Genomic DNA, 23,183 nt, shown 5'->3' on the forward strand with positions numbered 1-23,183 from the left:
ACTTCGCAGTAGGGAGTCGATGGAGGATGTCAGTGATTGGATTCACGGGTACTTCCTCCAGATTGGTCAGATTGGACGGGAAGCTTGTGTAGTAGTTTCCTGAGAGTGTGTGTTCCCACAAGCTGTGTGTGTGTGTGTGTGTGTTTGTTGGGCAGCTTCATCCCTCAGCTCCTCCCGGCCACAGGCGTCCCCAGGCTGACCACCCCCCGCCCGCCGGGGCAGAGCATTCTGGGAGGACACCTCGTCTGCCCGCGCTGCTGGATGGGATCCGCTCCTACTACGGCCAGAGGAACCAGTGAGAAGCTCACTCGCTCACTCATTACATTTCACATTGAGTCATTTTAGCAGAGGCTCTGATCCAAAGCGACTTACAGTGAGTACAGGGACATTCTCCCCGAGTCGAGTAGGGGGAAGTGCCTTGCCCAAGGACACAATTGTCGCTCACAGACACGTCACTCTCAATCGACGTCCTTTCCCGCTTACGCGTGAACAATCAGTCTGTGGCGTCAATCAGGCCTCCGGAGGTAGTCCACCCCTGGCTCCTGCAGGTAGATGCTGACCCTAGCGGGAGACATTGACCCCACACAGAGGCAGGGATACTGAGGAGGAGTCCAGCGACCCAACACAACGCTGTGTCAGTGTGCAGCATGGCAGATGTGTCCGTTTGTCCGTGTGTCCCACAGGACTGACGCCACAGGGACGCGTAACGAGGAGCCAGGAGTCCAGGACCTGCCCGGAGACAGAGGTTAGACGCTTCTTATTGGCCGGACAAAAGCTAGACTCCTTCTGCTTATTGTCTTCTGGTGCGTTCTACAGGAAGCTGAGCGGAGCACACACTGCAGCTTGTTGTCTGTTTCATGGTGAGAGTGGTGAGAGGATCTGTTGGGAGTGGAGGCCTGCCAGGTGTGTGTGTGTGTGTCTGTATGTGTCTGTATGTGTGTGTGTGTGTGTGTGTGTCTGTGTGTGTATGTGTGTAATGATAAAATAGAGCCTTCACTTGGCTTGTACACCACATGTGTAGACCTCAGGGTACTGCTATTAACATTCCTGGGTGTGTGTGTGTGAGTGTGTGTGTGTGTGTTCGACATGATGTTCAGGTTCCTGTGAGTGATTAACAGTTCTGCTCCCTGCGCCGCAAATTACATAGTTGTGTGTGATATGTTGTGTGAATCTGCTTCACTTTAATCTCTTTGATTGAAGATAATGGGCATCCCACGCCTCCACATAGACAAACACACACACACTCACACACACACACTGCTACAGTATGGTGCCAAAGTACAGTAACTATCTTACCGTTTATACAGATTGTGGAAAATAATTATTTATTTCCCTCCCTCCCTCCCCCTCCCTCCCCCCCGTTCCCCCAGATGGCTGTGGGGACCCCCACCTCAGACAGCTGTACACAGACCCCCTCCTCACCCTGAGCCCCCCCTTTAGCCCCGGGGTGAAGGTGTACCGGGCCGAGGTCCCCTTCGACGTGGTGACGCTCCGCATCCGTCCCCAGCCCGCCGGCCGCTCCTGCCGCGTCCACCTGGACGAACACGGAGGACCGAGGTCACACACACCCCCCCCCACTCCCTCCCCCATCCCCTGTGACCTTTCACCCCTAACCATGGAGCCTGGCCTTGTTTGGCTGCAGCTCCCACTGTTTAGCAGACTGTGTGTGCGTGTGTGTGTGTGTGTGTGTGTGTGTGTGTGTGCGCAATGGAGAAATTCCTGATTTGGGTCAGCGTTGGTGTGTGCGTACAGCGTGTCTGTCTGTGTGTGTGTCTGTCTGTGTGTGTGTGTGTAAGGAAATGATTTGTATATTTCCCTCTCCTTCCCATGTCAGCACCACAGAGTCAAGCCAATCCCTGATTAGCGCCTGTTTTACTCAATAGCGCTGATGTCAGAGGATCGACCTCTGTTAGCCCCCCCCCACCCCCCCACCCCCCCCTTCCACACACACACCACAAACATTCTACACACACACACGATCACATGCCAACTGCAAAGAATGACTTCTGGCATTACTGTTGGGGATTAATACATAAGCCCCTTTGCCCTTTGTCACCAATATGATGGTGTGTGTGTCTGTCTGTGTGTCTGTGTGTGTGTATGCCTGTGTGTGTGTGTGTGTGTGTGTGAGTGTCTGTGTGTGTGTCGGAGCTTATCTATCATGTCTAGCCCTCATCCTCTTTTGCCATGTTTCTGAGAAGCTCCTCTGATCTCCCTCCACAGGACGGCCAACTACCCCGTCGGCCTTGGCAACAGCCGAATCAACATCCTGGTGACGGACGAGGCCGCGACCGAGTCTGGGCCGCCCGTTGTCATGGCGATATACACCCTGCACATGTACCGCGAGAGCCGGCCCAGCCTGCCCATGTTTGGGGAGCATGTGACCTGCGGCTTTGTGCAGGTACTGTAGCCGTGCGCACACACGCACACACACACACTAACACACTAACACCACCAGCCCTCAAACGGAATAGGCCAACATACTGGACAGGCTTTTCCATGTATTTATTGTTTTACATCTGTCTGTCTGGCTCTCTCTGCCTTTCTCTCCTTCTTGAGTCTTTCTTTCTAATATTGATTGATGTGCCTTCAAGGTTGTGAATGTGGAAATGATTTGTTATTTGATATATTTTTGACCCATGGCGAATGTTCCGCGCCACACAGAGCTACATTTGAGAGAGTTCTTGTTGTTGTGAGGTGTTAGGGTTAGGGTTAACCTACGGCCTGAGACCGCGCACAACCAGAAGTCCACTATTCCCAGCCAGTGCCATCCAGAACGAGGCAGAATCGACGCTTTTCAATCTGTGGTGGGAGGAAGTGCCGGTGGATTTACGGGCCCTGGCGCGCCAACGACCCTCGACCGCACGCACGTATGCGGAAAGCGAACAAATGAGCTCGCTCTGCAGGGAAACGTTGTTTGCCTCATCAGCCTTTTGGTTTGAGGGCTTCGCTGGCGGGTCTCTTACCGGGTGTTGCGGCCGGGCCTGGTTGATGGTTGGGTCGCTTCCTGTGTCAGGGGCTGTCATTGAGCACGGTTAGTTTGCCTGGAGTTGTGGTTAGGGGTTACAGATTGTGCATACTCCATTCTCAAGCCTTCGTCCAGGGACAGAGAGAGATGTTTAGGGGTGTGGGGGTGTGGTGGTGTTGAGGGTGAAGAAAACAGAACATAATTGATCTCTTAGTAAGCTCTGGGTCAATCCCTCTCGATCATTTGCTGCTGTTGTGCAGATGTTTTGAGCAAATCTCACCCTTACTTGACCCATCGATTTGTCCCCATGTGTGCATGCACACAGACACTCTCTGTATCTCTCTCTTACTCTCTCTCTCTCTCTCTTTCTCTCTCTCTCTCTCTCTCTCTCTCTCTCTCTCTCTCTCTCTCTCTCTCTCTCTCTCTCTCTCTCTCGCTCTCTCTCTCTGTCTCTCTCTCAGTTATACTATATAGCTGCACACTGAACATGTCCCATAGTAATTGTGTGTGTGTGTGGTATGCTAGCTATGTGGCCTGGGTGTGGGAGTGTACGTGCAGCCCTCCTCCCCAGATCCTCCTCAGGGTCACAAAGACATGTCTAGTGTAGCCTACCCTGCTCACCCACCCCAACCCTGTCCACCAAGCCTAGCCCCAACCCTGTCCACCAAGCCTAGCTCCAACCCTGTCCACCAAGCCTAGCCCCAACCCTGTCCACCAAGCCTAGCCCCAACCCTGTCCACCAAGCCTCGCCCCAACCCTGTCCACCAAGCCTAGCCCCAACCCTGTCCACCAAGCCTAGCCCCAACCCTGTCCACCAAGCCTAACACGAACCCACTTCGCTGTACCTTGCACGTCCATTCTGAACCCCTGCCCATTACCCCGTTGTATGCTGAAGTTCCTCGTACATTCACTCTCTCTCACACACACAGCTGGTGACCTCCTTAGCGGGGTACTGGGGGGGGGGGGCACAGGTGGTGTGTTGAGCACATCATAAGAATGGGGTTGTCATGGTTTGTTCCAAATGCACACACGCGCCCACACACAATGTCTGTCGAGTTTCAGGGCAAGGCGATCCCACGGCCGTGCAGGGTCATAGGTGTGTGTTGCGTGTATCGGACGAGTTCCATCCTTTGTTTCACAGGCTTGTAGTGACGGCATCCATCAAGGCCTCTGATTTCCGAAAGCGATCGCAGATGATCATGATTACTACGGCCATGAACCATGAAGACTTCATTCTTTCCAGTGGTACTGTCAATGGAGCAAACACACACATATTTGTTCGTGACACGGCTGAACGTGCATGCCCACATACACACCGACGCATGTACGAACACACGGGATACTTCGAAACATGCACACACACACCGACACACACACAAACGACGCTTCCGTGCTCAGACTCAGTTAGATGGACCCAGTCACGGCCGGCCAATTAACCAAGCTGGCTGTGGAAAACCATTAACCAAAGCCAGGCAGGGCAAGGTGGCATACTGAAGTAGGAATGCTTTTGAAGCATGAATTCAATTCTATTATCATTATTGACCTGTTTTTTTTCCCCCTCATTAAAACACGTGTATTTGTTTCTCAAGGACACTTCAATTCCTCATTTGTATGTATTGGTGCAGAATGTCTTGTGTAGCCTGTGTCACGTTGATTGTGTTCAACTGTGCTGTCTGCCACAAGGGCTTGAGAGTCTTGAGTCATCGTGGGAAATTTGGACGGTTCGGTTACGGCTGTGTTTCTGCTCAAAGGGTCCGTGTTTCATAACCAAATCTTTAAGGACAGAACGTTTGATTGAGACATTGGCTTGGTGTTCCTCTGCGCTGGGTTTTGGTTCATCCAGAGCCCAGCTCCACGTGTGTCCATCTGTTGGAGTGGTTAATTTCTTATCTCTCTCTCTTTCTCTCTCTCTCTCTCTCTCTCTCTCTCTCTCTCTCTCTCTCTCTCTCTCTCTCTCTCTCTCTCTCTCTCTCTCTCTCTCTCTCTCTCTCTCTCTCTGTCTCTCTCTCTCTCTGTCTCTCTGTCTCCCTCTCTGTCTCTCTCTCTCTCACACACAAACTCTCTTCACACATCCAAGGACATACCACAGTTCTTCACCTTGATCCCTATGAGAAAGCAGTCACGCTGGCCTTTACAGATGTGCTGGCTCACTCTCCTGTCTGATGCAACCCTTTATCACACACACACCCACACACACACACAGACAGGCTACTTACATGAATAGCTGACAGTTGACTTTCACAGTTGCACAACACAAAGTCGGGTGTCTGTGGCGGTGCTGTGCTTATTAGAGTGTTCCCTGCTCTGCTCTTCTCTAGGTGATGTTGGGTTCTCTAGCTGAACACTGTTTACACCGCAATCTGGGATCCTGTGCCGCATTGCCAGCTCTCCGTTCTGTCCTGTTCTCTGTGTGTGTGTGTGTGCACGCGGACCCCCTGCTGTTCGTCTGCCGGACATCTGTCCTCAGTGCCGGGCCGGGGTACGACCCCGCGAGAGCAAACAAGCGACACTCACCCTTGTCTATCCTTCCGCCAGCCTTCCTTCCCGCCGCTCGCTCTTACCTCTGACCTCCCTCCCTCCCTCCCTCAATCCCTCAATCCCCCTCTCCTCTCCGTCTGTGGGTCACCGGGAGAGCGAGAGAGTTTGTACACCCATCCTTCGTGGGGGGTACTCCAGGGGCTGGGCAGTGTGTGTGTGTGTGTGTGTGTGTGTGTGTAGGGGGAGAGGGGGAGGAGGGGGGGGGGGGAGAACAAGGCTTCTATTCATGCTGTGTGGGAGTCTATTGAAGTGCTATCATGTGAGCGCCCTCAACTGCTCTGGTAATATCAACAGGCTGTCCAACGCTACCGCCTGGTTTGATCTGGCTAGAGCTGGCGATCACAGGTGCAGGCTGGCACACTTGGCTCGTCTGGCTGGCCGCTCCGTTTGCTGCTTAGTTGGCTGGCGGTGTGATTGAGTGGCTGACTGGTTTGCCGGGACAGGTGACTCATTGGGACTTGTCCGTGTCCCTCTCCTTGTCCTACTGCGGGGTCTCCTGCGCCCCCCCCACCCCCCCCCCCCCCGCTAGGAGCAGGTTTCTCAGGTTTGGGCAAACTGGCCAGAGCAGGATGGGGGGGGGGGGGGGGGGGCATGGGCAGGGCGGGGCGGGGCAGAGGGCTCAGCACAGAGGCCGGCCCCTTTGAAGAGCTGCAGCTGTGAATTCCTCGGGACGGTGAAAAGCCTCCCCTCGGCAGCCCAGCGCAGACACACAGAAGCAGCCTCTGTTGCACCCTGCCTCCCCCGAACCCTCATCCTCCATCCACCTCTCCATCTCTCTCTCTTGTCTCTCTCTCTCTCGCTCTCTCCCTCTCTTTCTCTCCCTCTCTCTCTCTCTCTCTCTCTCTCTCTCTCTCTCACTCTCTCTCACTCTCTCTCACTCTCTCTCTCTCTCTCTCTCTCTCTCTCTCTATCTCTCTCTCTCTCTCTGTCTCTCTTTACCTCTCAACTTGTCTCCTCCATGTTACCATTCAAGAAGGGGTGTGTGGGGTGTGGGTGGGGTGTGGGTGACGCGAGGAGAGAGGATCGGTCCACAGACGGGCTCATCCTAGCCTCTCGTTAGGCCAACAGACCAATCCACATGAACGTGCCCCCCCCCCCCCGCCAGGTGTGTTTGATCCTGGGAGGTCATGTGGAGAGGATGGCGGAGGATCCGCCCTCTCGCAAGGGGGAAAAAAATGGTTCATTAAGTGGTCACGGAGGTTCTCTTATCTCCGTGAGAGGGAGGTTTTGGGGGGCAGGTGTGTGTGTGTGTGTGGGGGGGGGGAGTTGGGTAAACGGGAGAAGATTAGAACAGGACTCCTCTGTCTCTGTGTGTTCCAATACTCAGCCCCGGACGAGTTCATCCCTACAGATTGTTCCTCTTTTTTATCTCCCCCCCCGCCCTCCTCTTTAATTCTGTCTCAGATGTGTGGGTTCATGTTTTTCAGTCAGGCGTCGACAGTACGGAGCCTGGATGGTATGATTGAGTCTGATTGGTGGGGCAGTCGGCCAACTGCTTTCATCTCTCAGAGATCTCTGCCGTGGACGACACACATGCTGTTTGCTTTAGGGAGGCACACACACACACACACACACACACACACAGGCACAAACACACACTCTCTGTCTGGGTCCATGAGAATCATTCCAGTGAGGAGCTGTGGTTCCTCATGACAAAGAGCACATGGCCTCAGATCAGCATATGAACCCAGAGAGGGGGGTCTGTGGAGAGGAGAGGAGGAACGGAGGGTCGAGGGGAGGGTGAGAGGGAGAGAGATAGAAGGGAGGGCAGGAAGGTAAGAGGAAGGGAGGTGAGCACAACCTGGCGTGGGGGTTGTTTTAGGTCTCAAGAGCCTACTTCAGTGCGTTGTTAAACCCCCCCCCCCCCCCTTTACCCCCCTCACTAACTATTCCCCCCTTGTTCTTCCCCTCTGTTCCCTCTCTCCCTCGCGTACCGCATGGCCGCGAAGGCGTCCTCCCGTTCCGGAATATTCCGGAAGTAGGTAGATAGGATCGTGCGAGCTCTCTTCTCAGCGTGACGGGGGTTGAGTCTCCCTGGGTGAGCTGTGCTTCTAGGTTGCAGGCCGTAGGAACATCGTGTCTGGGAAAGCTGTGAAAACAACTTTCACGTTATGATGTGTGAGAGGGGATTTTAGTTGGCAGTCAAATAATAGGTTTCTAAAGTGCCCCTGTGACACACGTTATCACATAGAGAAACACACTCTCGCTACAGAGTCCATTTAACTGATACTCAGAAACAAACATACACACAAACTCTGTACTTGGGGAGCTGCTGGGTTGTGTTTGGCTGTGTGGTGTGTTGTTGAGGGCAATCACACTTCAACTGAAGTATCTTTATGCTTATGATCACTCTCTTCCTGTTGTCCATCACACACACACACTCCCAGACACATACAGAGACAGACACATACACAGTCTGGCATGGTTAATCCAGAGGGGTCTATTGTGATCAGCGAGGGGTATATCTTGTGAACCACCGGTTCTCCAGAACCAATCAGAACTTGGCTCGGTCTACGCCGGATTCTACTGATTTTGAAACCAAAACCCTGTAAACCACGGGACGTCTGGTACATCTGTTTAGTGCGTGCATGCGCACATGTGTGTGTGGATTCTCTCAAAACTCGAGAACAGCCTAAGACAAACAAATTCAGCCAGACGTACTTCATCGCGGTCTCACTTGTCTCCATCCAGTTCTCTGCAGTAACCGCTAAAGCCGAAATTCCTTGTAATTATGACTGTTCAAGTTGAGTATATATATTTTTTTTTGGGGGGGGGGGAGCTTCTACACCCCCCCCCCCCCCCCTAACACGCTCTAACCAGTACAAATTTCTGGTTGTTGAGGTCTTGGCCGGGGCGAGAAGAGGCTGGAGTGCCCCTGCGCTGTGCCGAGCAAAGCCTCCCTCTCACACGAGCACGAGCGAGGGGGGAAAGGAGAAAATCCCCCCCCCCCCCCCCGCCCCGTTTGCTTGCGCCCGTTGACCGCAACTAAAGCGCGGCGCAGTTTCTACCGTGGAAAAACAAGCTGGGGCATACGGGAGGCCTCCCGGATCTTAATAACAGGAGCCCTCGGACTCACACACACACACACACACGTACTCCATCCTACCCCCCCCCCCCAGTCTGTTTTCACTGTGATTGCGCATATGATTAATGTAACTCAAGGCTTATGGGAGCCCATACGAGCAGGTCCTGTACTTACAGAGTGCCTGCCATGTTCTCTCCGCCACAGCACGTAACCAAGGAGCTGGTGTCCCAGCGGGCGGGCAGAGGGGGGCCGGAGAGGTTTCCGGAGGCTTGGCTCCGTTAAAAACCCACCAATCAGAGGTTAAGTGGTTCCTGCCGCTCTTGTTTTGCGGTGGATTGTGAGAGAGAGGGGGGGGGGGGGTAATTATCCTCACATTCCACGAGCTACAGCCAGGACCGCGTCCCGCCAGTCACTTCTGGTTCGGACAACAAGGTTGACACCGTCACTTAGATGCTACGTCACTCCTGAACGGAGGGGTCCCATCTCTGATTGGCTACTGATGGGCTCTTCTAAATGAAATGTACCAAATCACCTTTTTTTCCATGCTGGTTTTGTCATCGTCTGTTTCTCATCTCTTTGTCTCGTTCTTTCTTTCTCTCTATCTCTTTCACCCCCTTCTCCCTTTTCAATTGATCTTGCTTTCCCACTTCCAGTTCAACAACATCTGCTAACAACCGCTCGTCTAGTGTGTCTTCCAGGTCAGGCTCAATTACTGACCTGGATCTGAATCCGAGGAACCCATTCTCTCTCTCTCTCTCTCTCTCTCTCTCTCTCTCTCTCTCTCTCTCTCTCTCTCTCTCTCTCTCTCTCTCTCTCTCTCTCTCTCTCTCTCTCGCTCTCTCTCTTTCTTTCTTTCTTTCTTTCTTTCTTTCTTTCTTTCTTTCTTTCTTTCTTTCTTTCTTTCTTTCTTTCTCTCTCTCTCTCTCTCTCTCTCTCTCTGTCTCAATTATTTCAGCCTCTCTTTCCACCTCTTCTCTGTTTGTCTCTCCATCCATCTCACTCACTCCGTCTCGGTCAATGTTCCCCCCCATCCTAACGGCCTCATGCTAATGGCCCCATGCTAACGGCGCCATGCTATCGTTAGCCGCTCGCGCGCTGATGAGCTTAACACAGGGCCCACAGGGTAGCGCGCTCCCCTCTCGCTTCCGCTCCTGGGTTCTCTCTCTCTCTACCCCGCGCCAGTTTGACGTCAGGCAGCCAAGACTGCAGTCCTCGCGTCGACCGACCGTATGGTTTAAACATCCTTGACGTAACCGCAGCGGTCGTTACTAACCCCTAGCGACCACGTCTGATGTGCTTCTAGCAGGCTCTAACCGGCTCTGTCTCCTGAATGGAATACTCTCTCTCTCCAGGAGGTAGACGGGGGAAACTGCAGTCTTTTCAGACAAACTGGTGTCGTAGAGAAGAGAACTCTGGGAAACGAGATTAGTGGAACATACTAGACATGTGTTCCTCCACTTTAAACCACCTTGGTTTGCAACCTCGGTTTGCAGCCTATGGGCATGGAGCGGTGATTGTGATGTAGAAGCACGCACATGTTTGAAGTGGATCTTATGGATCCAATAGATTCCTCCTTCTTTCATTTTTGGGGCCTGGGCCAAAACCTGTGTGTGTTTCTGTCTGAACACACACACACACACACTCTCAGTCTCAGGTCTATTTTCAATAGAGTCTTTATATGACTCTCCACGAAGAGGTCCTCTCGTCTTGGAACTGTCTAGTGCATTCCAGTGGGATGCACAGCAGCGCTGTATCCACGTGTGTGTGTGTGTGTATCGAGTTGCGCCGGCCCTTTCTGTAGCTGTGGACACGGTGCGTGGGCCCCAGAGGGGGGAGAGAGGTGAGGCCCTGTCAGTTTGGACCTGTGTTCATTTCCTCCGCGTGTAATTGGGAACCTCTTATCTGACAGCCGGGCCACTTCAACTTCCAAAGCTTTATTGTACCGACGCCCTTTGACTGCACGTGTGTGTGTGTGTCATGTCGTCTTTTGTCATGTGCACAGTGTGTAATCTGTAGTAGGCGGAGGTCGCTCGCTCTCTCTCTCTCTCTCATATGGTTGAGGCGGTGTAGTCATGTCTTGAGGTGTTCACGTCATGCAGGGTAGCCTCTGCTCTGGTCATGTTCCCCATCACAACAATCAGATGATGCCTGTCAAACACCCTTACATTCACCATCTCATCGCTTCCCACATTTAATTTGAGCCGGCTGATAAATTGCACCCATCTGCGAGTGATTGAGTGATGCGTGTGCGTTGGTGCGTTCGTATGAACTCGTTGATTTGTTTTGCTGTAGTGTGTGTCGGTGTCTGGTGGTGTTTTCCGCTAGCTTTGCGACAGGAATATCTCCATGATTTTCCCTCTCAGACTCACACTTTTGTGACAGCCAATGGGGTTCCTCTCTTCATCTCTCCCTTTCCCCTGTGGCCCTGGGATTACAGTGACACACACACACACACACTTATGGACACAGGCTCACAGGGGCTTAATTGTCCAGACTGTATTGACTGTAAGTCTCTCAGTGAGCTTGTTTGGAGGTCCCATGTGAATATGAATAATATACTTACATGGGACAAACTCATATTATTTCGGAGTTGTTCTGAGTCAGTCTCTGCTGTCTGTTTCATGCGCTCTGCTCTTTCTCTTTCTCTCCCCTTCCAGTCTGGAAACTCTTCTCACGCTTGTGAGCAAAATCAGATATCCCCTCAAGAAATGTAACAACATTTCTCCAAGAATTCCTAAAAGAAATCCGGTCAGCCCGTCGACATGATGTGAAATAAAGTTTCAAGGCCTCGCACTGTGGGAGGAAAGAAAACAATGCACAAGCCAGGTAGCTTCTCTCTCTCTCTCATCCCCCCCCCTCCCTCTCTCTTTTTCTTTCTGTCTCTCTTTTTCACTCGCTCTTCTTCTCTCTGTCTTGTTTCCTCTCTCTCCCTCTCTCTTTTTCTTTGTGGATGTCTAACTCCGTCTCTGTTACTTTCTCTGGCTGTCCAGTCTTCCTGGACTCAAGTCAGAGAAGCGCCCGGAGCCTGTGGCCTATAGAAGTTCAGCCACCTGCATGTCCGTCCTATACAGGATTACACCCTATAGCATTTGACTTAATCCTATCACCGGGCAGATTACGCGAAATGCTGCTTTAACCTTAACTCCAACAGCTCAAGCTGCTACAACAGCTAAGTATTGTCCACCAGTGCCTGGAGAGGAGATTACAGAGAAGGCTTAAAGTGGCTTGACACGGGCACCCGGACTAGGCCAGGGTTTAAGGATATCTGATCTGGATCAATTGAGTCAACAACTTTGCTTCCTGGAGACAAATTCAAAGCAGCCAGCTTTCGCACAGAGCACATGTTACTAAAGCACTACATGTGTGTGACATCCCACTAATTGCAGTTGTTGAAATGACATTTTTTTTTCCCCAGCCGATGGAGTTGGCCTTGGGAAGTCAGTCGGGCTGAGCGACACTTGGTGCTAAACAGCCAATTTTCATAACTTCGATCTCCATCATTTTGACACGTTTCAGCAAGACAATGCGTTTGCGCCTATTTGACTTACAATGACTCTTTACTAACAGAAAGCCCCCAAGATGTCTGTCTGCAGTCCTCGTGGTACCTGTTTGAAGAACCAGTAGATGTGTGTTCTGGACAACCTTGTGGAGTGCACAGATCCATTTCAGATCTGTCTAGTGCTTGTTTGAATGACCTGGCTTTTAACAACATTTTCCACAACTCTTTAGCATTTCACGTTGAGCAAGAGTTCTTTGGATTAAATCAGGAATGATGACTTTTAATACTCAAATCGACAAATAACAACCAGTGGACCCCTCCCATCCCCCTCTCTTCTCTCCTAAGAACCCTGGGATGGACTCTGGAGTGTTGTTTTCGACCAGTACAGTACAGACTTAAGTCGACAGTCTCAATGCTTTATGCCTGTACTATACTGTGTAGGTTTCTGGGACTCTCAAATAACCACTGGACTGGGATTTCAGAAGGGGCAGAAATTCCGAGCTTTACAGTGTAAACGCCCCGAAGGACTTCTCCCTTCCTCAGTCCGTATATATTTTTCCTGCATGGTTTCCAGGGATACTCCAGCCCTCTTCAACAGCCGCCAGCCTCCACTGAGAGGAGAGATTGACCTGCAGGGGCGTAAGCAGGGGTGTGTGTGTGTGTGTGTGTGTGGGGGGGGGGGACTTTTAGCTAGCTTTATTTTATCCTGATTAAGATAAATCACCAACGTCCCGAGGCAAGTTATTGTCAGAGGAGTGCTCAGGGTGTAAGTTACGTGTGACTTTGCACGTGTGTGTGTGTGTGCATCTTCACATGCCTTGCACCTTTTTTAGTTGAGTGGTGTGGAAGGATCATTTATAATCCTCAAATACCCCCCCCCCCCTACCCCTTTCCCATCACCAGTGTTTACACCCCACACGGGAGAGACCAGATCCCCTCTGGTAAAACACAGCACAGCCCCCAGATTCCTGTCCTCTTGCCCCGTTGTACCGTTCCGACAAACTCATCTTTGGATCTTTCAAACCAGTTCCTCCCTGGAGGTGAGCAGAGGAGGCACCAGGGCGTGGATCAATGTCATCAGACCCAGTTCTGGTCTCGGAAGTTTGTATAATCAGACCAGGTTCTGGTCCTGGAAGTGTGTCTATTAAGTCCCGGAGGTGTGGGGACAGCAGACGTATGTCAGTGCTCCAGCAAAGCCAGGGAGCAGCTCCTTAACGAGACTACCAGACTCAACCACAAGCTGCTATGATCTAATAGACCCTGTGGACGGATTACACACGCTTTGTGTGTGCGCGTGTGTTGGGGGGGGGGGAGGGGAGCGTAGCGAGTCATTTGACCTGGCTAAATGAGTTCAGCTCTTTGACCAAGGTGGATTACTGTACTGTTGGAGTAGCATACGCACAAACATACACACAAACAAACACACAGACACACGCAGACACACACAGACTCACCAAGATTTCATCAGCGAGGCTACATCAGGGAAGGAAGGCTTGCGCCGTCGTAGTCCTCGTCGGGGAATGAATTTCAAGACGGGTGACAACCAAGAGTAGACTTTAGCGAGTCGTTCAAGGTTGGTGGTAGAGAGGGAGAGAGAGAGACAGAGGGAAAGAGAGAGAGAGAGAGAGAGAGAGAGAGAGAGGGAGAGAAGGAGAGAGAGAGAGAAGGAATGGAGGGGAACAGAAGGAGCGCAGCCGCCTCTCTCAGGTTCTAATTATAAGCGGGGCTCTTTATCCCTTTTTTTTTTTTTTTTTTTTCGTGGCAGCGTGATTGAAAGAGCGGAGCGAGGGATGAGGGAGGAGATGATGAAAGGAGGCGGCGGGGCGGTCGGGCGGCACCCTTGGACCGCCCGCCTCCCCCCCCCCCCCACCTTCCCCCATCCCTGTGTTTGCCTGTGTACACTGTGCACAGGTATGAACAAGAAAATCCCTGTTAAGTTGTCTTGTGGCACTTTGTTGAGAGCTGCGCCGTCGGTGTGAGGAATGTGGTGTGGACGCGCGAAGCCCCTCGGAGGAAAGTACGGTGTGTGTGTGTGGGGCGCGCGTACATGTGCGTGAGACCGACGAGAGACTGTGTGCGTGCGTGTCCTCGCCGAGTGCGAGTGCGTGCGTACCGCGAGGTGTATATGCGTGTCGTTAGGGAGTGGGAGTGTGTGTGCGTGCGGGATGTTCAGTCGCGGGGTTGCGGGGGGGGGGGGCGGCTTCTCTGTAGTCCGGGCCAGACGCGACGGCTCCCACGGGACCCCGGTTACACAGCCGCCCGCTGTCTGTCATTGGTCGGTCAGGTTTGTTTGACCCCTGACCCCTGACCTCTCACCTCCTGCCCGGGCTCACCAGCGGAGAGGGTCAGTGCGCCCGCCGCCACTGCGCTTTGATAGGAGAAGAAAGGGGCGGGGGGGGAAGAAGAAAGGAGGAAAGAAGTGAAAGAGGCCAAAAGGGAGGGGGGGGAAGTGTCATGGTGACTCCAGTCTGTGACGCATCTCGTGACCTTTCTCAGAGAGCTGGCGCTGTAGACACAACTTTATATTCTGTCTTGCCGAAAAGAGACTCTTTCGGACACCTTTTGACATTGCCGGAAAGTTAAGTTGCCGGAAAGTTCGGGGCATTTAGGGATTCGGCGGGGGGGGGGGGGTGGGGGGGGCGGTGAAGAGCAAAAAAACGGACGGAAAGGAGGGATGAGTGTGAAGTGAAAGAGATGGGGGGGGGGAACGACTAGAAGTGAGGTATGGAGAGGAGGAGGAGAGAGAGAAGGTGATGACTCGGCAGTCTGCGAGCCTGGTTCTCTAAAAGAGAGGAAAACCACCACCACCATCATCATCATCATCATCAACCTCAACACACTGTCTCACACTTTGCATATAGTTGTCAAGTCTCTGGTCATAAATCTAGCCGGAACGGCGATTGGTGTAGCTGTGAATTCTTCCATTGTGACCGCATGGCTTTGTGGTGGCACACAATGTATCAGAGATGACATCCACTCAACATGTATCTTTGTGGTACACACACACACACACACACACACACACTTCAGCATTCCAATATGACTGACCAGCACCAACATCTTGTTTGCTTTTTCTTCTCCCCGTGTCTATGCAGGACTGCGGCCTGGTGGTGCAGCCCGGTCAACCCTGTGGACTGCAGCCCTTCCCTTCCCAGCCCACAGCGCCAGGCGAGCCCCAGGCTTCATCTCGGCCCTGTGCTTCCGGGGACGTTCCAGGTGCACATCTCTCGGGTTCCTTAAACTGTTTCCAGAGCAGATGTTGACATGGAGTCCTGCTGGGTGTGTGTGTGTTAGCTTGCCAGGCGATGTGGCTGGGTTTTAGCCATGCTGACACACTCCGGGCCTTTGATTTAGAGGCTGAGAGTGAGAGGTCAGGCCGAGTTGTAAAAACTCAATATCCCACCCCACAGGGAAGGAATAAATGTCAGCAGACTGTGTGTTGTGTTTGTGTGTGTGTGTGTGTGTGTCGGAGGGGGGGGGGGGTGGTGTAGTGTGAGCATGTGTGGGGTGTGTGCGTGTTAGGAAAGTGAGTTACTACCGCCACTCTGGGGACGTCTGAGAGTAAGAGTTGTTCTTAAAGCTTGCATTGTCGAGGGAGTGTTTGAGAGCGGGAGGAATGAAGACAGGTTTTTAGTTTCTTGTCCGTCCGTCCTAATCCGTCCAGCGATCTCTGCTTCCTAACCCTCTGCCTCTGTTGCCTCACCTCTCCCTCCTCAGGTCGCTGGGTGGTCCCCTGCCTCAGCTGTGCCGACAACCGCACCTGTGATTGGAGAGAGGTCGCCTGGCAACCAGAAGGCTGCTACCACCCTTTGTTGGACCGGCCCCAGCTGCAGGGCTGCATGACGGACAGGAAGGTGAGCCTATCACGGCGGTGGTCGTGGGATGCAGGGGTTAATGTCTTTATGAAAATACGAATTATTTTCATGGGAGCATAATTGTGCCGTTGTTAAAGGAAGAATCGAGACTTGGAACTCTGGGGCCTGGTGTAGCGTAGCGTTAGCCTCGAGCTTTAGCTCTCTCAAGCTCCACCGCTCCACAACCAGACACTGTACCTGCTCTGCCGGGGCAACGGTTAGCCTATCGGCTAACAGTAAGTATGAGCCATGAAGAAGAGATCTAGCCGTCGCTAGTGAGGGATGGTTAATATGTTCCAACTGCGTGAGACCTGGTGTGTGTGTGTGTGTGTCTGTGTGTGTGTGTTGGAAACAGACTGAGTAGAGTCCAATGGAAATGATGAAGGAGCCAGCTGTACTGTACCAGCTGCCCATATTGTGCTTGGTCAGCAAAGATGTGGGTAATGGTGTGTGTGAAAAGACTACATTAACCAACATGCATCTGGCCCAAAGATGGGTTGCAGAAATAAGTGTTTAATATGGGCTCGTGTTCATGCTTCCAGCAAGCAGAGGTAAAATGACATCTTTCTTTTCTGTTTACTCTGTATCCCTCCCTCCCTCCCTCACCCCTCCCTCCTTCCCTCCTTCCCTCCTTCCCTCCCTCCATCTCTCACCCTTTCTCTTTTCCTCCCTCCTGGCTTCTGGAAATGTGTTATGTCGCTGCTTACTCAGAACTCAGAACCATAAGCGGTGTTTAGTCTCAGCTGTGCCTGGTACAAAGCCTTTTGGGATCTGCAGTACCTTTACCCCACTGCACAGTGGAGGACATGGGGCCCGGGGAACTACGTGTTTTAGGATGACTGGGCACCACACTCCATCGGGTCAACTAGGGCTTTAGCTAAAGCGTTAGTGTTATGGACCCTTGGAGTGTGAGGGATTTGCGCTCCCCCCCCCCCCCATTCTCTCACATCAACACGTCTGTTCAAACAGGTTTTTTTGGCCCTGTTTGACATGAACAGGAGTTCTCGCCTTGAAGAGCATTTTCTTGTTGTGCTATGCTGGCTAGCCCTGTGTGTGTCTGAGACATAGACAGAGAGACAGACAGACAGACAGACAGACAGACAGACAGAGAGAGAGAGACAGAGAGAGAGAGAGAGAGAGAGAGAGAGAGAGAGAGAGAGAGAGAGAGAGAGAGAGAGAGAGAGAGAGAGAGAGAGAGAGGTAGAGAGAGAGAGAGAGAGAGAGAGAGAGAGAGAGAGAGAGAGAGAGAGAGAGAGAGAGAGAGGTAGAGAGAGAGAGAGAGAGAGAGAGAGAGTGTGGTCCATCCCGACACCAGTGGGGAGAGAGAGCTGTCGCTATACCCTCACCTATTGGCTGAGCCGGGTGCCGGAATACGGAAAGCAAAACAAAGAGCTCTCCAAGCCTGTCAGACACGCTTTAGATGAAGAGTTCTAATCAAGTCCCCAGTTGGTGGTTTGGCACCAAGCCTTCAAGCCACACAAGGAAGAAGTTACGGCCAGAACCAGACAAAATTGTTGGCTTTCAACTCGTCCAATACATTCATCCGGGCCCTTCAATCCAGAATCTGCGCTTCTCGGAAACCCGAGTTGTAAAGTTACATCACCTCCTGTAGACTCCAGAAAGGATTTTATTGGTCTTTCTTTTCAGATCAATCAAAGTTGTAGTAGCAGCAATACACTACCATTTTTGTCTTTTGTTCTGTTTCGGGGGTGCTGTCGCCCCTCTAGTTAAGGTAGATGCTGCTCATCAGGATAAACTGTCACTGTCCCAACTCCCTCCCCCCCCACCCCCCACACACAGGTGCTGTTCATCGGCGACTCCACCAACCGGGGCATGATGTACTTCCTGATGGAGAGGGTCAACGGCAGCCTGGAGGACTGGGGCAAGGCCCACGACACGCTGGTGTACTCCAACCTGAACCAGGGCCGCACGCACCTCAGCTACTCCTACTACCCCCAGTTCTGGCTGGAGAGGAGCCTCCGGCCCACCTTCCAGAGGGCTCTGGAGCAGCTCATACACAGGTGGGGGGAGGCAGGGCGGGTGGGGGGGTGCTTTTTGTTAACCTATACCCGGTATGGCGCCCCAAACATGGCCGAATTATATTAGAATCGTGTGTCGGTGTGTCCCTGTGTGTGTGTGTCCCTGTATGTATGTTCCCGCGTGTGCACGTCTACATATGTGGTGTCTAAAGGAGATATGATGGCTACCATCTGCTAGCGACGTGCCGCAGCAAACACACACACACACACAAACACACACACACACACACACGCTCCCTCTCATGGAGGAGGGACTCTAAACGTCAGCCTGGGCTCAGTGTGTATCAGGAGTCATGTCAGGAAGTGATGTACCACAGCGCGGCCTCCCAACCACTGACCTCACAGCACCTCAGATGTGGTCACAGACAGACACATGGTGCGTGTATGTGTTTGTATGTGCACCATTTGCACTAAGCTTCCCAGCTGTCTATTAAATTGAACTATGACTGCTTAACTGGTGCCGTTCAGCTGGCTTCCCTCTGAAAACATGGTACTCAAGTGTGTGTGTGTGTGTGTGTTAATTCATGCATTTATGAATTCAATTAATGTTGTGGGATTAGATTAATTAACTTGTGGCTTGTCGGTTACGTGTCTGTGGTTCATACATCAGTGTCGTGCTCACCATCATGTTTTTGACCTCCTGACCTCCCCCCTGTCCACACCCAAAGGTCGCGACCCCTGGACAACTCCCAGAGGACCGTGCTGGTCGCCGGCGGAGTCCAGTGGATGAACACCAACCACCTGAAGGTCATCAGGGAGGTGCTGGAGAGGTGCGCACCAACACACGCACACAAAACGACCCGACGCGTCAACAGGAAACGAAGCGAAATGACCAAAAACACACGCATGCACTCGCAAAGAACAAAGAAAACACACACGGGAAGCACAAAAGAGCAACGCTCACGCGCGCCAACACGCGCGGCCTGTCTGAAACCATCGATCCCTCTCTCCCTCAGTAAATGATCTGTCCCTCATCCCTTTCCTCCGTTTCTTCTCTTTGATCCTGGCACCCCCTCCCTCCCTCCCTCTCCGTCTCTCCAGGGAGGGCCTCCAGGACATCGTGGTGGTGGTCAAGTCCCTGGGCATGGGCTTCCATCTGCCCGTGGACGGCATACGCTCTCTCTCGCTGGTGAGTGTGTGTGTGTGTGTGTCCCCTCACCAGGCATGTCCGCACGCACACACACCCGCTTTCAAAGCAAGCGCTGGGAGCCGTGTGTATTTATCTGAAACATTAGCAGGTCATGGCCATAATCCACGACCTCCCAGCTCAGCTGACCTCTCAAACGGCAGCGATGGCGCACGTTCAACGACAGCAGCAGAACCGTGTTTCGGGCCAAGGTCCGATGACGACAGCGCACTGATGGATTTCGACCACTTTTTTTTGCTCCTCTCCTTCACTGATGGCTGTTGCGTTCTTGTTCCCCCCCCCCTTTTTCCCTCCGGACCTTTCAGACGGGCGTGCAGAAGCTCCACCACGAGAACGCTGACATCGTCGCCACTGCGAAGCGCTGCGGGTTCGAGGTCATCGACACCTTTGGCATCACGGCGGGCCGCTACAAGGAGTTCCTGCAGGGCCGCTGCGCGTGTCATTTCCACGAGGTAACTACCCCCCCCCCCACACACACACACACACACCTTATCTAACTGAGTCCCAGTTAGACTCTAATGTTACAGTGTGATTCCATCTGCCGTCCGTTACCCCCTCCACTTCAAACCATGACCAGGTAAATTCATGTACTGTAGCATAACGGCTAATTTGATGCAAACTTTAAGTGCTGACTGCTGAAAGCCTGCCTGTCCACAGAGTAGTCAGCCAGACCCCGGAGAGGAATGTCCGTCTGTGACCACCATCCTTTCAGTAATAACCTCGTTAGGGATGCATCCTATTTCTGGAAGCGTGCGCTCCACCGGCTTTAATAGCAGGGCCCTTGTACAGAGCTTTTAGACGCGGTGGATCACGAAGCAGAGAGGAAATGGTCTCTTGTTGTCGTCCTGATTGAGCGACATCCCCCTCTCCCCAACAACACACACACACACACACACACCCTCTCAGCATCCTGTGAAAGAGCAAACCTCCCCTACCGCCCACCGCACGCCGCCCCACCCTTCTCCCGCGAGTCCCAGAATATATTGAAAAGGGACCCGCTTGCACCCCCCCTCCCACACACACACCCTCAGCTTCCTGTGAAAGAGCAGCCTCCTTGTTTTTTATTCAGCTATAAAATTGGCCTCGGCATGGGTTAATGAGTAATTAGCAATTAGGCTGCCTTTTATTGGACCGTAAAGCGCACGTTGGTAGCATCTGGGCTCGAGGACTTGTGTGTGAAGTGGCTTTTGGAGTTTTTGATTGTGCATGTGTCCGCATGGTCGTGTGTGAATGTGTGTGTCCGCATGCGTAAATGTGTGTGTGTGTGTGTGTGTGTGTAAAATGAGTGCGCCCTCTGCCCCGTTCCTCTCCCATCCCAGTTCATATGGCTTTTAAATGACAACAGGAGGTGGCACAGAGAAGCCAGGGGAGAGAATGTGCAACAAATAAAATAATGCCTAACTGGAGCTCTGAGGAACGTCCAAAACTGTCAATGATTGACGCTGCCATGTAACCCATTGTGAAGGGAGGCTTGTTGGATAGGGATTAGATTAATGTGGTGTGGTTTCCTCAATGGGTTTTCCGCTTTAGAGCCTAGCCGAGCCCAGGGCTGTTAACTGCAATCCCCAGTCTGACTGGTGTGGAGGGACGTGCGAGGAGATGTGTGTAGTGTAGATGGGTGTAGCAGTGTGCAGATGTATGTAGATGTGTGTAGTGTAGATGGGTGTAGCAGTGTGCAGATGTATGTAGATGTGTGTAGTAGTGGCTCGATGTATATAGATGTGTGCAGCAGTAGAGGTGACATCATGCTTCTTTCTGATGATCCAAGGTGGAGAAGCTCTCGTTCTCCCAGGCTCCCCAGCACCGCAAGATGAAGATCCTCCGACTTGCCACCGACAGCGGAACTGTGACAAGTGGAACCGTAACCAGCGGAAGCGTAACCAGTGGAACCAGTGGAACCAGTGGAACCAGTGGAACCGGGCTCAGCGAGCATCCTAACCTGCAGGACCAGGACCAGTGGGCGGGGTCTAACTCCTTGTCCTATCACGTGCGAGGGGAGGTGAACCAGGTGTACTCTGAGATTCTGCTGAGCAGACTGTGCCCGAGAGACAGAGGGAACTAGACACCCTGGCACACACGTGCGTGTGTGTGTGTGCGTGTGAGCATGTGTGTGCGCGTGAGCTCATTTTCAAAGACTACAAGTTCATTCCGTCCAGGAAGTGTCTGTGTAACAGGAGAGCTGACGGGTCAGTCACAAGACAGAACCATCGCCCTCTGCCACATACACCAACTCTGATTGGCCCGCTGGGGCAGACACCCTGTCATGTGCCGTCCACGTACAGGTGGGAAGGGTTGAACAGCTGGCTGGAGCGAGGGATGGCAGACACACTGCCAACAGATGAGTGTAGCAACTGGAACGGAACAGGGAGAGATTCTTCGGTCTTAAATGAAAACCACCCTCCCTTACCAGCACAAACCGGCGATGAGAAAAGAACTCGCATTGCCGCTCAGCTGAGAGTGAAACAGTCGAGAGTGCGGCCAAAAAAAAAGCTGCACTCCTGTCATGTTGGATTTTTGATGATGTGTGTGCTTCAGGACAGGAAGAGTCCATTGTTTCTGAAGACTTAATACCTCAGTCATCCACTCTGTCTGGATACCACAAATGTATTCTATGCCAAAGATAATGTAGGACAGATTTATTCACGCTCCCTTGCTTGGGCAAAAGGTCTTATGTATGATAGTATATATTTCTCTCTATTTTTCTACAGATGTTTATCCGTGCCTATTTCATAGTAATGTTTACATGTTCATGAAGAACTTGTGGAATGTTATCAACTGTATTTATATGGCTCTCTGCAAAGATCCCTGGATCAAGTACACCAAGCTTGATGAATTGTTATTTCTAGTCACACACACAAAAAATCTTCAGAGCCCTGTTCTGGAAGAATATGATAGCAAGATGTGATATTCAATGTTCGTGAACTGAATTTTTCATTCTCAATGAAGGCTTAAAACTTGATTGCGATTGTTTCAGATTTTGAAGAATGATGCTTAACTTTTACTATTGATAAACTTTTTTCTCTGTGAATTGCACAATTTCTTTAACACCTGTTTTATTTGTTCTGGTGTTATTCCGTTTGACTATCCAATATACAAATCGATGTATTCTCACATAAAACATACATTTTCTTAATTTATTTTTCGTTTCCTTAAATCATGTTGTTTGATAAAAAATGTACAAACATAAGGTTGGAAGAGTAACCGTAGCCTACTGATGTTTCTCCCTCACCTCTCAGTTAGGAATTTATTTTTTTCCCGCAGTATGCGAGTTGACTTTTCATGAACAAAACTGGACACCACTATTTTGCTGATAGTAGATCAGTGCGCATACAAGTCAATTGTTTTATTACATTACATTTCACAATGTAGGCCAACTGCTTTGATACGAAAATGAGAAGCAATATATTTTCACTTGGAATGGAAGGCAGTGTAGCATGTACTTTTGCAGATAAATAATTTGCTCAACTTTGTCCAAGGTACAGTAGGCCTATACTGTTTAAATTACAAAATAAGATAAGAACTATAGGCTACCAATTGTGACTTCATGTAACATTACACTTTAACTTAGTTTTGAATCCAAAGGACATGGCAACCATATCTAGTTATGTACAAGCTTTTACTATTGAATTATTCAGTTACATTTATCAGTTATATTTTAAAACATTATTTGTTGATAATTGACCCAGTTTATATTTCTGTTCAAAGTGACATGTAACTTAAGGTCTGCGTATTACCGTGACTGGTCTATAGTTCATATAACTTAACTGATCAAAGCAGCCCTTCAAGGCTACATCTTACACTTTTATGTGATTCCACAGCGTGCGTAAAGCTGCTTTGACGAGCCAATAAATATTGTAAAGCTATTTGAAAAGGCGGTTTTATTTTCACGTGATGACTACAGATGGCTAATCGGGACTTTTCATTTTGTAAAGCCGACTTTAAAGGTCTTGAAAAATAAATTATTAGTAATTCTTGTTCTCAACTTCTATTTCCATTTTGAGACATTTTAACCTGTTGTTCCTTTTCCGGGAATTGTAAAGGCCTGTGGAGTTTGTGACATTTCTGCGGGGCGATAGCCCTCACCTTGCCTACCCTTGCCGCTTTCAGTTCGGT

The 23,183-nt window shown here is 51.3% G+C and overlaps 1 protein-coding gene across 1 annotated transcript in view; it reads left to right on the forward strand.

The window, feature by feature from the left end:
- Positions 1–22,933, forward strand: part of cped1 (cadherin-like and PC-esterase domain containing 1) — a 39,939-nt gene extending 17,006 nt beyond the window's left edge. Inside the window, exons 11-21 of the mRNA XM_084701795.1 lie at positions 156–295; positions 684–745; positions 1,371–1,557; positions 2,224–2,401; positions 15,126–15,246; positions 15,748–15,884; positions 17,685–17,905; positions 18,592–18,693; positions 18,965–19,052; positions 19,376–19,522; positions 20,839–22,933. Coding sequence (XP_084557921.1) covers positions 156–295; positions 684–745; positions 1,371–1,557; positions 2,224–2,401; positions 15,126–15,246; positions 15,748–15,884; positions 17,685–17,905; positions 18,592–18,693; positions 18,965–19,052; positions 19,376–19,522; positions 20,839–21,132 — 1,677 coding nt within the window. The 3' untranslated portion in view covers positions 21,133–22,933. The remainder of the gene's footprint in view (positions 1–155; positions 296–683; positions 746–1,370; positions 1,558–2,223; positions 2,402–15,125; positions 15,247–15,747; positions 15,885–17,684; positions 17,906–18,591; positions 18,694–18,964; positions 19,053–19,375; positions 19,523–20,838) is intronic.
- The last annotated feature ends 250 nt before the right edge of the window (positions 22,934–23,183 follow it).

The sequence above is a fragment of the Hypomesus nipponensis genome, chromosome 7, assembly GCF_054491055.1.
Source record: "Hypomesus nipponensis isolate SF chromosome 7, ASM5449105v1, whole genome shotgun sequence".
NCBI classification, from domain to species: Eukaryota; Metazoa; Chordata; class Actinopteri; order Osmeriformes; family Osmeridae; genus Hypomesus; species Hypomesus nipponensis.